The sequence below is a fragment of the Artemia sp. Qi Xiang Cuo genome, chromosome 5, assembly GCF_049724085.1.
Source record: "Artemia sp. Qi Xiang Cuo chromosome 5, ASM4972408v1, whole genome shotgun sequence".
In the NCBI taxonomy this organism is placed as follows: Eukaryota; Metazoa; Arthropoda; class Branchiopoda; order Anostraca; family Artemiidae; genus Artemia; species Artemia sp. Qi Xiang Cuo.
This window is the reverse complement of record NC_142798.1, coordinates 51068931-51084855: the sequence shown is the minus strand read 5'-3', so window position 1 is coordinate 51084855 and position 15925 is coordinate 51068931. Positions and strand designations below refer to the sequence as shown.

Here is a 15925-nt window from a genome sequence, read left to right as displayed (position 1 = left end):
AGCTGTCTGAATCTTGGAGGTTCGTCTCTTACTGTTCTAAAGAAGAAAAAGACTTAGGCTTTTTCCTGTTTGTAATCCAGGTTGCAGCGGTAGTTACTTAAAGATCGATATAGTTCATCATAAATGGTGTTAGTCAATTAGTTATTGATAGAAGTTTTGTTTAGACTTTAACTTGACAAACGTGTACAAATTGTCTGTGGCAGTGATTGAACCTGCGGCTTTATGACTAGAACACCAACACACTATCCACTGCACTCTACAGGCTTTCAAATTTCATATTGAAGAATGAACTCTATCCCGTAACACTGGAAGTATTAACTATAGCCCATAGCAAAATTGCCAGCGGTAAGAATTGAACCTGCAACATTCCAATATGCTAAATTCCCAGTATACGAGTAAAATTCCAACACGCTATGCACTTCATCACGCAGGTTTTGAACAAACCATTATTAAAATAGATTTTGTTATAATTTATAATGAAGAACGAATGCTAGCTCATATTAACTGAAATATTGATTAATAGTTGCAGCTGTATCCCGATGGCAGCGGTAGCACATACAGGATCTATACAGTTTATCATAGATGATGTCAGTCAAGAGAATCTCAGGCAGTATTTATTAACACAAGTTTTGTTTAGACTTTAAATTGACAAGTATGTAAAAACTGCCCGTGGCGGGAATTGAACCTGAAACCTTCGGAGTAGAATTTTAACACGCTATACGCTGCACCACGCAGGCTTTCAAGGACACAATTTTAAGATAGTGTAAAATAGTTTCTGTTATACTAAAACTACGTCAACAGCTACGGGCAATTAAACCAACAATTGCATCTAAAACTAAGCCAACATCTGCAGACAATTAAGCCAACAGTTGCAAGTAAAACTAAGCCATTAGCTACGGGTATAGCCAAATCAAAAACTGCAGACAATTCAGCCAACATTTGCATCTAAAACTAAGCCAACCACTGCAGACATTTTAGCCAACAGTTGCAAGTAAAACTAAGGCATTAGCTGCCGGTACAACTAAACCAAAAGCTGTAGACAACTAACCCAAAATTGCATCTAAAATCAAGCCAACAGCTGCAGACAATCAAACCAACAGTTACAAGTAAAACTAAGCCATTAGCTGCGTGTACAAGTGAACCAAAAGCTGCGGACAATTAATCCAACAGTTGCGTCTAAAACTAAGCCAATAGCTGCAGACAATTAAGCCAACAGCTACATCTAAAACTAGGCCAACAGCTGCAGACAATTAAGAAAACAGTTGCAAGTAAAACTAAGCCAATAGCTGCTGGTGCAATTAAACAAAAAGGTGCAGACAATTAAGCCAACAGTTGCATCTACAACTAAGCCAACAGCTGCAGACAATTAAGCCAACAGTTGAAAGTAAAACTAAGCCTTTAGCTGTGGGGACAACTAAACCAAACAATGCAAAAAATTAAGCCAACAGTTGCATCTAAAACCAAGCCAATAGCTGCAGACAATTAAGCCAACAGTTGCATCTAAAACTAAGCCAACAGCTGCAATTAATTAGGACAGCAGTTGCAATTAAAACTAAGCCATTCGCTGCGGGTACAACTACACCAAAATAAGAAAAAAAAGCTAGCAGAATGATGGGTAGATACTATGGTAACAAAATCTATAATGAAAAATTAAAATCTCTGCGAGGCTGTACCAAAGAACGCATAAGAACAAAGTTAAAAATTACATTCAGAAGTCTAAGAAGTTGGCAAAAATCCAAGCTTATCTTCGTAAATTGAGAGATATTTTACGAATATTTTACCAGGATTACAAAAAATATTCAAAATTGCAATTGAAAATCCTCTTTGAAAGTTATAATAAAGAACGAACTCAAGCCCATAGTAATTGTTGAGATAATCCGGGTTGCAACGGTAGCTAGTTGGCACAAGGAAGATCTTTAGTAATGTCTCATCCTTTATACATAAGACATGCTCTGGCCATCACAACCTTTCTTTTATTATAGCCCTAGAAAGGGGGATTGAACCACCTTTTTCGTACAATTAGTGAAAAAAAAACTTTCCGAAAAAGATTTTTTTCAAAGAAAAGTAAAGGGCATTTTAAACTTAGGATCAGCAGATACAAATAACTGTTAAAATTAAAACTCAAAACGACCAGAAATTACTATTAATGAATAAATGAAACCCAAAACGAACAGATATTAAATAAACAATCATAGCAAAGAAAATACAACAAATAATAATATAAATGAATAAATAAATCTTAAAGTGAGTAATACTTAAATTGAATATGTAAATCAAGCTTAAAGCGAAAAAAATTATTTTGCTATTGAAGTATAAACGAAGCCCAAAACAAACAGAAATTAAATAAACAATCAATGCAAAAAACGTACAATAGATACTAATGTAAATGAATAAATAAATCTTAAAAAGAGTGAAACTTAAATTGAATATCCAAATCAAGCTTGAAGCAAAAAAAAAAAAAAAATCACTACAAACAAGAGTTTGGGTGTCGCCTCCTTCTCTCACTGTAGAAGTCTAAAACCTACTGCGTCATTGGCGCTTTACTGAAAACGAATTATATTACAAATATTTTTTTTTGTACTTAATATTGAAAATAAACATTAAAATTACAGTAAAATTTTGAATTGATGAGCTTTCAGCAATTACTATCTTTATAATCAAATATTCAGTCTAATTTATTAGTTCTTTCTCAAATTGTTCAAGACGAATATAGTTTCACTACAAACAAGGGTTTAGATACTGCCACCTTCCTTAACTGTAAAAACCTAAAGGCTACTACGTCATTGGCGCTTCACTGAAACCTAATTATATTACAAATTTTTTTTTTCCAGTTCTTACAGCATTGAAAATGAAAACAAAATTACAGTGAAATAAAATCTTGAACTTATGGATCTTTCAAGAATTAATATCATTATATATCAAATATTCAGTTTAATTTTGTTTATACTTTCGAAGACTGTTCAAGACGCATATATATATATATATATATATATATATATATATATATATATATATATATATATATATATATATATATATATATATATATATATATATATATATATATATATATATATATATATATATATATATATATATATATATATATATATATATATACATGTATTATATCGATATCGAATATCGCCCGACACTAAATTCTTTAAAAACTACTACTTAAACACTACCTTACACCATAATCACTATCTTTCAAGAATTAATGTCATTATATATCAAATATTCAGTTTGATTTTGTTTATACTTTCGAAGACTTTTCAAGACGCATATATATATATATATATATATATATATATATATATATATATATATATATATATATATATATATATATATATATATATATATATATATATATATATATATATATATATATATATATATATATATATATATATGTATTATATCGATATCGAATATTGCCCGACACTAAATTCTTTAAAAACTACTACTTAAACACTACCTTACACCATAAAAAACTGTAAGACTTTATCGTAAAGAATGGGAGGGGTTCAGGGCATGGACGCCCATATGGTGGGGCCAGGAGGGGGGGGGGCTCCCCCCCCCCTGGCTGAATGATGCTGCCTTATTTTTATATTTTTGTTCTGAGATTTATATTATATAGCAATAAAAGTACCAATTAGACGAAGTTTGCCCCCCCCCTGGAATTCAGCTTATGGGCACCCATGGTTCAGGGGGCGCAACCACTAAACCACGAAAAGTTATATAGATATTTAAGATAGTTCTTATTTCTGGCATTTGTTTATTGTAAAAATAATTTTGTAAAGGAGGATGAAACCTTTCGAAAGGTGTGCGGGATCAAGATGAAAATCCCACTATTGGTATTGTCAAAAGCCATATACTAGAGAATTACAGCCCTCCACCTTGAACGACAAAAGAAATGAGTTTTTTTGCATGGGAACAACTGATTAAGAAAAAGGGAAACGGCGGAATGTGTCAGCAAGAATAGCCTCAATACTGTCAGGCTTTGATTTTTTTTTTAAGCATTCCAGTTTTTAAATTTCTTTAATTTTTGCAAGCAACCTTTGGGTATTTGCGTACATTTTCCCATGGTGGGTATAGGGGGGAAGGATAAAGTCTTTATTTTTTTTTTACAAGAACTTCCATAGGTAGAAAAATAAAATTAAAAAAAAAAGATTTTTTTAATAATGGGAAACTCGCAGCTTGTTTAAATTTGGGGGAGAGCGATAGAGGGTGGGGGGTCCGTTTGGCCATCTTGCAAACGTGAATGAGTAGTACCTATATTAAAATAGTTACAGCAAGAGTTAAAATTGCCACAGCTGGTGCAGTTTTCTTCCAATAGTATAGCTTATTTGCATGAGCAATTTTAAAAACTGTGCAGCTTTATTGACAACGTTTATTTTATTATTAAATCATGACTCATAATGCCACGATAGACGATAAATTAAAATTTATTAATGCTTTCGAATGTCACGTATAGTTTTACGGACTAAGCAAAAGCTTACTCGTTGTTTTTAAATGTATAAATTTGTCAAAGATAAGTTATTATTACTCTCAAATATATTCTATAATTCATAGCCTTTTATTTTAGGATAATGTTTATGATCGTTTCACTAACAACAGCGGAGCCAGACGGTAGGAAAATAATCAAAGTTGTGAAGATTCGTCCAAAGGGTGGAAGTAATGAAGAGCAACAAGCTCAAAATAGGGAGGCAAAGGAAATATTAACTCCCAAGTTTGGTCAGAGAATAAGGCCTAAGTCAAAAGACAATGATCTTCTTTCCTTTAAGAAACTATTACAGAAAAAGAGAAAGGATGAAACTTCTGCTCACAGTACGACAGATTCGTTCAGGACTGTCACATCAAAGACTCTTGAACCCGTTATTAGTAACAAAACTATGTCCTTGCCACCGGAACAGCCTTTAAGCTCAATTACGTCTACAATAAATCAAAGTGTTAAACTGCTTAAGCCAGCAGATGAAGCACGTTCACTTGAGCAGCTCGAGAAATTAGAAGAATTGTCAGAATCTACTAGCGTTGCACCAACAACGCAACCGCGAAAAACTTCCAGAAAAAATAAGAAAAAATCGAGAAAAAACAAAAAAGTAAAATCTGAGGAAGTGCAGATAAAACCTATCGTTCACCAGAAAATCGATGAAGAAAAAGAAGTTGACCTTAAAGACAAAGAACTAGTGACCGAAATTCAAAAAGATCTCACATTTGAACACTTGGATCAAACAGGAATTCAACCAAAGGAAATAGTAGAATCTGTTAATAAAATCGAAGAAAATCATCAACCAATCAACAAAAATACCACACATAGTCACCAAGAAGAAGGCGAGCCAAGACTATCACATCAAGTACTCGTCTTTGAAAAACCTCCTGAATCTTTTTCTTTGTCATCAGATAATACACGGCCTGCAAATAATCTTGAAACAATTTTTGGTGACGACAATGGACATGAAACTTTACACCACCCAGTTTCAGATTCTCAAATTACTACTAATAACTTAACTACGGCAATTAATTCTGTCATGCCAACATCTGTTTCCTTACATCAAACTGATGGAGATATCTCAGAGACTGAACATTTAATTTATACTACTAAAGCTTTCACTGATGGGACACAAACAACTTCTCAAACATTATTAGATTCTCAGGCAATTGAAATAGGATCAAATCTAGAACACCAAACGGAACTAGCGACTACCAACACACAAAATGCTGTGTCACAATCATTTCCAACCACTAAGAGCGTCATACTGCAATCCCTTTTAGCAAGTACTACAGAGGAAAATATTCCTGTATTCTTTGAACCGTTTTCAGAAGAGCCCCTTGGAGCTATAGTTGAGCTGGAAACAGCTATTGAAAACAAAATTGATGAAGCTCGAACAACACAAAAAGCACCTTCTCTCGTTTTAGCCTCAACAGCTGCTTTTGACCCCTTAAGCAACGATATTCGTCCTATAACTGGTATTGGAAATCATCCAAATGAAAAACCGTTGGACTTAATTTTGCTGGCAGCAAAATTTTCTTGTCAAGGTCGAATTGAAGGTTATTATGCAGATGTCAATTCAGAATGCAAGGTAATATTTAACTACGTATGTAATGACCTACGAATTGCGTGTAAAGAACCGCTTTTAAAAGATTAAAACTTACTTAACTATAAGGAATTTTTGCAGCTCATCACTGGGTAAAAGTTCGAATTAGAATGGAACAAGTTTCTACAGTACTGAAAAAAATGTAGTGATCGAACAACAGACCTCTACTGTGGGTGGGACCTTTGGGAACTGTTTCCATGAGATCTCATGATTTTAGAGTTAATCAAAAATAAATAAGAATCTGCTCAGGGGTGTTCCCAGAGGTTGGTGAAGTTACCAGACTTCAACCCCCCCCCCATCCCCCCCAACAAAAAAAAACTCATCGACTCGTAAACTGGTCTTAAAAAAACATTTACATGGGGTTTAAAATAGGATAACAGAATGAAACGTGCATTATGAATGTTGAAGGGACAAAGACACCTTCTTGTTACTGAGACAATCGCTTATCCTTGACGGTTATACTTTGTTTTGAAAAGCAAATGCACCAAACGAGCTATTTTTCTCGAAGCCTTGCTGTGCATGCTGTGCAAAAGTTACCTTTTGATTTAAGGAACTGTGTTTAACGGAGCGGTAGCTTCCTAAGGGCAACTACGGGCACTTTGTTAAAAATCAACTCCAATTAAATACTAAAAATTGTAAACTTTTTCAGATGAAAGTAAAGACCAACGTTTAAACTTAAAACAGGCAGATATTATTCCGTATATGTGGGGAGCTGCTCCCTCCTCAACCGCCCGATCTTAACGCTGAAGTTGACATTTGGTCGGATTTTTTAAGAACGACTGCTCAAAGACAAGGCCCGTTGAATTTGAATTGAAAGTATTTTTAAAGTAATATATAGTTTTGGCGTAGAGAGTGGGGGCTCAGGGGAGGGGAAGCCTCCATCACAATTGGAAAAAATTCTTTTGTTTTGTTTTAAATTTTAATGTTACCCTTTAATTTCAGTTGAAAGAAACAGTTTATTTTTATTTAAAACCTAAACAAACTGGTTTGTGCTTGATACAAAAACGTGAAATTCGTTATTTTTGATAGAATACCCCACGCAGAAAATAGCCCCCAGAAAATTCCCTCCCCCCCCCCGTGGAAAATAAGGCTTTCCAAATTTGAGAATTTTAATTGAGTTTTATTTTTTTATTCCCAAAAGGGAAGGAATTTTGGTGCTTGTGTATTATGCGCCACTCACTCAAGTTTACGGTGTATAAAACTCGAGAACAAAACGGTTTCTTCGTTAGTTTTTTTTTTCAGCTTAGCACGAGACAAGACAAAGACAAGTGACAGAATATATGGGAAATATATAATTTGGGCTATATATTTGCACATAACTGGGAAGGTGGGGGGGGGGGTAAAGTATTTGGAAGTTTGAAGTCGGAAAACAATTCTTTCTAGGTATGGCCACTAAAATGTTACAGAAGAATAACGAGGTATCTGGAAATTTTGTAAAAAAAAAAAAGTCCCAGTATAGAGTAAATGTAATGTTTCATTTAAGTGTCTTTTCCAAGTGTTCAGTGTTTTTTTTTTCAATGACCGTTTTTTCAAGAGTTAAGTACTAATATTAGGTTAATGTAGTGTTTCATTTAAGTGTTTTATGATGATCGCTGATCAAAGTTTATGTTATTTGTGCCTTCCAATTTATGTTATTTTACTATGTTCATGGCCGTATATTTGGCTTTCAAATACACTTCTCTGTCTATCTATCCAATATGCAGATTAATTGTACCAAGAAAATTTTGTATGCAGACCCGCTAAACTTTAGCCCCCGCCCCCCTAATATGCAAATCTATAGCCCAAATTTGTTTCTAAGGTAACAAAGAAACTAATGAAAGAACTGGTGTGTTCTGGAATTCTACACAGCGGTGACTTGAGTGAGTGGCGCGTAATACACAAGTACCAAAATTCCTTCACCCAACGGAAAAAAAAAATCAAATAGAATTCTCAAATTTGGAAAGCCTTATTTTCCACTGGGAGTATTTTCTGGGGGGAGGGGTATTTACCGGGGTGATTTTCCGTGGTAGGGGGGGGGGTATTTCCCATGGGGTATTTTCCAGGGGGTATTTTCCGGAAGGTATTTTTCGGTGGGGGGGGGGGGGTAATCGCCAAGGGGTTAAACGCCTAGAACCCTTAAAACTACCAGAAATAACTGTCAAAGAATAAATGAACAAAACTGTGCCCGAAATGAACAAAACTTTAATAAACAATCACACTAAACATAAAGATAAAAGATGAACAAATAAACCCAAAAATGAGCAAAGATTTAATTCAGTCAGTTAGATTTTGAGTACTGCAACTCACCCTCCCTCTGATAGCCGTAAAAGTTTTAAAGTCTATTGCGTCATTTGTGCTATATTGAAAACTATATGTATTTTGAACAGTGTGCTAAAATTCTCTAAAACATCAACGAAACATGAAAAATAATCATTATAATAATCACTGAGAAGAACCAGCCAAAATAAACTGAAAGTATGATATATAATGACACTAATTCCTGGAAATGTCCTCGATTTAAGATTCTGTCTAACTGTAACTCTTTTCGATGTAATAAATATAAAAAGAAATGCTTATGACACATTAATGATTTATATATCAGAAACACACTCAACTATCTTTATTTCTGACGCTTTAAACTCTTTCGTTTGTGACTTTGACATTAGCGCTGGCAGGGTGTGGTGCGGAAAAATATCATTCGGATAGCCTGGATGCAAAAAAATGTCTTTTGATTCAGTTCTATATCGCTCTTAACATTCTTTCGAAGTTCAAGCTTAATATCCTAGTCGTTTATTAGATATTTCACATTCACCCTTTTGACAGCATGGATCCAAGTAATGTCTGTTGATTTATTTTAAAATATCCCCTCCACATTGCTTGAAAGTTTCACCTAAATACCATTAACCCTTCTTGACATATTGCAGATAAGCCCTTTTGGCAAACTGGGATGCGCATTATCTCTTTTGGTTAAATTTAAAACACCTCTCAACATTCTCCAAAAGTTTCCACTTAATATCCCTAAATGTTCCTGAGATATTGCACACGCCATTTTAATAGCCTGGATATACATATTATCTTTCAATTTAGTTCAACATCCCCCCTCAATGTTCCCTGAAAGTTCCAACTAAATGCCATAAGCTGCTCCTGTGATATTTCAGATATTATCTTTCGAAAAGCGGGATGCACAAAATTGTGTTTTGATCAAGTTCAACATTCCCCTCACATTCTCTAAAAGTTCTGAATCAGTACCCATAGCAGTTCCAGAGATATTACATTCCATTTTGACAAGCTGGATGGTTATGGTGTCTGTTGATTTAATTCAACATCCCGATCCACATTTCCTGAAAGTTAAAAATCTTAGAAGTTCCTGAGATTTTGACAACCAGTATGCACATAGAATATTTGGATTTTGTTTAAAATCTCCATTAATATACCTATAGTCAGAGCCAGTAGTCAAAGCTATTGTCTCAAGTATCCATGATCACAAGTATCCGCAGTCACAAGTAGTTGTAGTCAAAGTAGCAAGCAATCAAAGAAGCAATTGCAAGTAGTCACAGTTGCAGTTGCAGCAGTAGAAGAAGTAGTGCCAACTTTAGCCAACTTAATTTCAAGCTTAGCCAACTTCGCCAAGATATTGCAAATGCAACCTTTTGAAAACCTTGATGTTTTTCATCAAGGCCTTAAGGCTCTTTACTATATGCAACGCTAGAGCATTGTCTCTGAATAGCCACAGGGCTATGGCAACACACAAAATACCACTCTTAACACTCATAACAGCAATTCAACAACGCATACAAAATACAATAGAGGGGGAAAAAAACTTACATCCATACAACAACATTTTAACCATTCCCCCTCACTTTTTCTATAATATTTTTCTCTGTGTCATTCCCAATTTAAATTTTTTGCAATTAATTTGTCCCAAAATCATTCGAACTCATTAGGAATAGTGAAAAAACGACACATTTAACCCCAATTTGCTTGAAAATAAATTATTTCTTAAATCCAGTAATTTGGAACAAAGGGACGTAAGTGCAGCAGATTCTCGTCAACTTCTTTACAAACAGGATATAAATTACCCTCCCTAAATATATCCTTCATTCTTCAAGTGCTAAAGAAATTACCCCTCCCTGACATGTATCAGTTAATTTCATGAGTACTCAAACCTGCTTCAAAATATATATCATAACCCCAGACCTCGTTCCGCTGCCGATAAACTCTAAGGGACCTCGAGGCTGCGACTTCACGCTGCCAATTCTGAATCTCCTGGTCGTCTAACATACTTTTTTCGAAAACCGACCTGTTATTCCTCTATGTTATTAAATAAAAAAAACAAGTTTTTTAAACTGAAAGTAAGGAGCGACATTAACACTGAAAACGAACAGAAATTATTCCGTATATGAAAGGGGCTGTCCCCTCCTACACTTCGCTCTTTATGCTAAAGTTTTTTTTATTTTGAAAAATAAAGTTGTGAGACAGAATCAAACTTTAGCGTAAAGAGCGAGGCGTTCAGGAGGGGACAGCCCCTTTCATATACGGAACAATTTCTGTTCGTTTTAAGTTTGTATGTCGCTCCTTACTTTCAGTTTAAAAAACTTGTTTTTTTTTAATTTAATTTCTGATCGTTTTTTAGCCGTCATTGAATAAGTAAACAAAATTTGCATAAAAATTTTACTTTTCTTTTGCTAAATGGATGTCTCTAAATTTGGTTATGACGTAATTTACAAATTAATTTACGTAACTAACTTCTATATTCGTGTATTTTTCTTCTGGCAAAAAATACAAAGTTGCAGATTTTTGCATATATGAGCTTGAAACCTATGTAATAGGGTTTTCTGATACGCTGAATCTGACGGTGTGATTTTCATTAAAATTCTTTCGCTTGTAGGGGATGTTTTCCCCCTCTTTAAAAAATTGGGTAAATTTTCTCAGGCTCGTAGCCTTTGATGAATAATACTAAACTTAATAAAATTTATATATTTAGAATCAGCATTATAGACCCATTCTTTTGATACATTTATTGACATCAAAATTCCGTTTTAAAAAGTTTCGATTACTTTTGAGCCGTATCGCTTGTTTTTTTATTGTTTTTTTTATTACGTATATGTTATTACGTATATGAGGGGGTTCTCCCCTTCATCAATACCGCGCTCTTTACTTTAAAAGTTAAAAAAAATTTAGTTCACAAACCCCTGAATCACAAAGGTCGTTTAATTAGAATAGATAGCTCTTTTGAAAGCACTAAAAAAAACTGTAGCGTAAAGAGCGAGGTATTGACTTGGGGGAGAAACCCCTCATATACGTTATAATTTCTGTTCGTTTTAAGTTCTAATGTTGCTTCTTACTTTCAGTTGAAAAAACTTATTTTTTTAAATTTAATTTCTGATCGTTTTTTAAATAATGCCTGGAAATCCGGCGCCCCCTTCATAGAAATGTCCCTTAGCCCAAAGAAACATCCTCCACAAAAATATTCTCCCGAGTAACCCCCTCCTCCAGCCCCCCTCCAGAAAAAATCCTTCCTGAAAATGTCTGTGTACTTCCCAATAACCAATAAATAATGCTGGCAAGTCCGGCGCCCCCTTCATGGCAATTTCCCTTCCCCCATGAAAACTTCCTTCATGGACAGATCCTCCAACATAACCCCCGACCCCCGACCCCCCCCCACAACCAGAAAAACCCTCATTAAAACTTCTGTATACTTCCCAATAACCAATACTATATGTTAACATTGGGTAAAGTCTTTTAGCCCTCCTCCTGGGGACTTTGGGGGATTAAATCATCTTAAAAGACATAGTTACCATATTTTCAACCATGCTGAACAAAATGGCTATCTCAAAATTTTAATCGGGTGACTTTGGAAAAAAAATGAGCGTGGGAGGGGGCCTAGTTGCCCTCCATTTTTTTTGTCACTTAAAAAGTGCACTAAAACTTTTAGTGTCCGTTCCAATGAGCCCTCCCAAGATATTCTAGGACCACTGGGTCGATAGGATAACCCCTGGGGAAAAAAAACAACAAATAAACACGCATCCGTGATCTTTCTTCTGGCGAAAAATTCAAAATTCCACATTTTTGTAGATAGGAGCTTGAAACTTCTATAGTAGGGTTCTCTAATACGCTGAATATTATGGTGTGATTTTCATTAAGGTTCTATAACTTTTAGGGGGTCTTTCCCCCTCTTTTTGAAAATCCGCCAAATTTTCTCAGGCGCATAACTATTGATGGGTATTATTAAACTTGACGATAGTTATATATTTGAAATCAGGATTGAAATCTGATTCTTTTGATGTATCTTTTGGTATCAAAAACCCGTTTTCTAGAGTTTCGGTTACCATTGAACCGGGTCGCTCCTTACAGTTCGTTATCACGAACTGTTTGATTATTTAGGTGAGATTTCAGTCGATCAAGGAGTACTTTCGTAAGGATCTTTGCCGGTTGACTTGTCAGGCTTATTGGTCTATAAGTATTACAATCAGCTTCTAACCTCTTTTTAAAAGGGGAACAATGGTGGCTTTCACTTAGGACCCGGGAAAAATTCCCATTTCCTAGACATTTGTTATGATCTTGTGGTAGATATCTACCAGTTCTTCTGGACCTGATTTTAACCGCTCTGATTGAATGTTATCCGGACCTTGGGTTTTACCAGTCTTTAGGACTTTATAGCTGAGGATTATTTATTTATTAGCGGAGGAGGGCTTAAGTTTTCACACTGTCTTAAAATTTCGTATTGTCCCCGAAAAGGACGATCAAACAGCATTCATTGTTTTTTCGTTTTTGCTTCTTTTTTTCCGAAAGAGTGACTGCATCGAACTGATAATGTAAAATAATGTGAGGGGGATTAGAAAAACGGCTATTTATAACAAAATGAAAGCATAAAGTAAAAAAAATAGAAGACACCGTAGCAAAGGAATTAATTCCGCCAATTTTTGTCAAAATAAAAAATTTGACAAAAAGAGCGAAATTTGCGTCGAACAGAAAAAAAAAAAAATCTACAATAGCCAATTAATTTAATTCTATTCAACAACTAATTCTTCCTGACACAGAGGCACTACTTCCGCGCGGTGGTGCATTCATATCTAAGCGAACATGCCGTCATACAAGTGAAATTATTATGTTCATGATGAGGAAGAGTAAGTACAGAACAACCAATTTCTATAGTTTTCCAATTCTTAATAACTTAGGTTTTGAATAAAATGCGTGTATCAAAGGAATTTACTTTTTACGTTGATTCAAAATACGTAAAATTCATTGAGTTTAATCCTCGAATATTATAAGAGCTGGAAAACTTATTTAATTTTAAATAAATCGGAAATACCCCTGAGGAATTTTAATTTTGATAAAAAGTGCTCTGTAAAATCTATTATTTCTGTGAGCTTAGAGTAGATCTATAAACCACTATCTAGAATAAAAATGGAATATGGTTTTTATTCCGTGATGGATAGTCAGAGATACGTAATCGTTTGTTTGTATGTTGTTACTTTTCCCCCACGGGCTAATGTATCAAATCATTGGCCTTTAAATGTTAAGAAAGGGCTTTTTCAGGTGGAAGTCTTAAGTTCTATCACCTTAATTAACAACCGTGTCACAACTCGTGTCATAAAGTTGTAAATTTACAATCCTGAATTTGAAAAAATTACACCCCCCTTTAAAAAATTATAAATTTTCTTTCAATAGTAAAAGCGATTAGCAACTAAATAAAAAAGAGTGGTTTCCAATGAAAGTAAATAATTACGTTAAAGAGTGCAAATATGCTCCGTATACCCTTTTCTTTAAAAAAGTATCCAATAATTTCCCTCGTAATAGTTTGTTTGTTGCTATGAAATACTATATAAGTGTTTGTATTACTGCTTTACTCTAATGACTGTTCAATTTCTGTGCATGTTTAAGGAAACCATGAGACTGAAAGAACTTTGTATACGTTTTAAAATCTTCTAATTCTATTCGGGCAAAAAAAGAAATTTTTTTAGTGCATTAAAAGGAAAAATAGGACATTTTGCTGTGGTGCGATCTCTTTTCTATACATAAAATGGGTACTAGAACTTAAAATTTTTTGTTAGCTAGCCCCTCTATCAATATTTTATTATTAAAAATTTATTATTAAAAATTATTTAAAATGATTTGTCTTGAAGAAAAACTAAAATTCTTAAGAATGCATGCACTTCAATAGAAAAGATAGGTAGGTTTCAGAAGTGGCACAGGCTTCTGAAAATCGCTTCACTCTGTCTTTTTGGCCAAAAATTCCTTGAAAAATGTCTAAATTAGAAACACAAAAATTAGAAATTTATTGTTGAGACGCTGGCGGTGGGAGGGGAGGGATAGAAGAGAGCTGCCAAGGGCCCACTTCTGCTTGAAATAATAAAAGAAACCCCAAACACCAAACACTCGAGCAAGGTGAACCCATTGAAACAATTCAATGCTCTTCCTAATGATTTTTCCATTTGACAAGTCTTTATTCTAATCAGGAAAGCCAAAGTAAGATAAATATCAAAAAGTATATTTCTTATAGGCATGGCATTGGTGTACACCAGGAGACAGAAAATTCACTTTTACGTGTCCTGACGGCACAAGGTTCAATCAAAGACACCACGTATGTGACTGGAAGAGCAATGTGAAATGTTTTGATTCAGAAAAGTATTATCCAGTAGAAGGAGAAAAGTCATAACATAGCCTTTTTAACTATTTTTAATAATTGACAATGTTGTTAGTTTTGCGAAAAAATATATTTTTATACAGTTTATTTTTTACATTTTTGGAAGATACAAGTTTACAGAGTTGTTCATAGCGTTATAAGAGTTTCCTTAATTGCCTCTTTTGTTTTACCAGAAAAAATATTAACACCAACGTCTTTCACTGTTGAGTAAAATATCATTTCTCCGTTCTGTTATTTCACATATGGATTAAGTAACAAAAAGTTCTGACATTTGAGCAACTTGAAGCAGATCAATGACATTTGAGCAACAGGAAGCAGATAAAAATATAGCAAAAACGTAATTTCTATTTACATTGTTTATAGGTTTTTGCCATACTGCACTATGTGAAGCTGCACTTTACTCTGCTCGGGCACAATTTTAATGAATTCATTTAAATATATATCACACACTGAAAAAAAATTTACCCAAGCCACTCTTGAAACTAACAAGCCTAACCCAATACATATTTTCTTAAAAAATAAATTCTTTTGCACTTTCTAAGAAACTATCCTGATTTATGCAAACTAGCCGTTGTTATAACTCCAAAACCCAGTCCAAGCTGCTGTTCTTCCAACGATGAATCATTTTCAGCAACTGTTTAATAGCTATTTTTGGGCCGTCCTCTAGGCATATTTCAAATATTAACCTATTGTTTAGACAGTGTCCTATATACATATTAAAGTAATTTTCCCAGGAACTGCTTAGGGTAAATAATGTTTGAATATAATTTTTTAGATTGTCTATATAGCACAGGATAAATCCCTCGGCTTTTTCTTTTTTGGAATCTAGTAGAGAACAAACGAAAGGGAGATAGGCAGTAGAGTCACTCAAACATGACATCATATCCCGGAAAATTAATCTTCAGAAGATAAATGTCTTATATCATCGTATACATAAAGATACAGTCATTTCTTCTTTTTTTATCAAAAATTACGTTTTTTCTAAATATAACGTTTTATTTAATAGAAGAACACGTAGATATTGCAACTTACTTTCAAATGAACCCATAAACAGTTTTTTTTATGTTGTTCCAATTATCCGCAAGCGGCGCAGTAAAGAAAAAGGAAAAAAGAGAACACATCAGTGATAGCCGTGCAAAAAAGTTGTCTTCCTTTTTGTTCAAGCCAAAGGGCTGTAAGCCTCCTGTACTCTGGTTGT

General features: G+C 34.2%; 1 protein-coding gene across 1 annotated transcript in view; it reads left to right on the top strand.

Moving 5' to 3' along the window:
* Positions 1 to 14810, top strand: part of LOC148952238 (uncharacterized) — a 49140-nt gene extending 34330 nt beyond the window's left edge. The window contains exons 2-3 of the mRNA XM_089088885.1: positions 4592 to 6086; positions 14584 to 14810. Of these exons, the coding sequence (XP_088945011.1) occupies positions 4592 to 6086; positions 14584 to 14739 (1651 nt within the window). The 3' untranslated portion in view covers positions 14740 to 14810. The remainder of the gene's footprint in view (positions 1 to 4591; positions 6087 to 14583) is intronic.
* The last annotated feature ends 1115 nt before the right edge of the window (positions 14811 to 15925 follow it).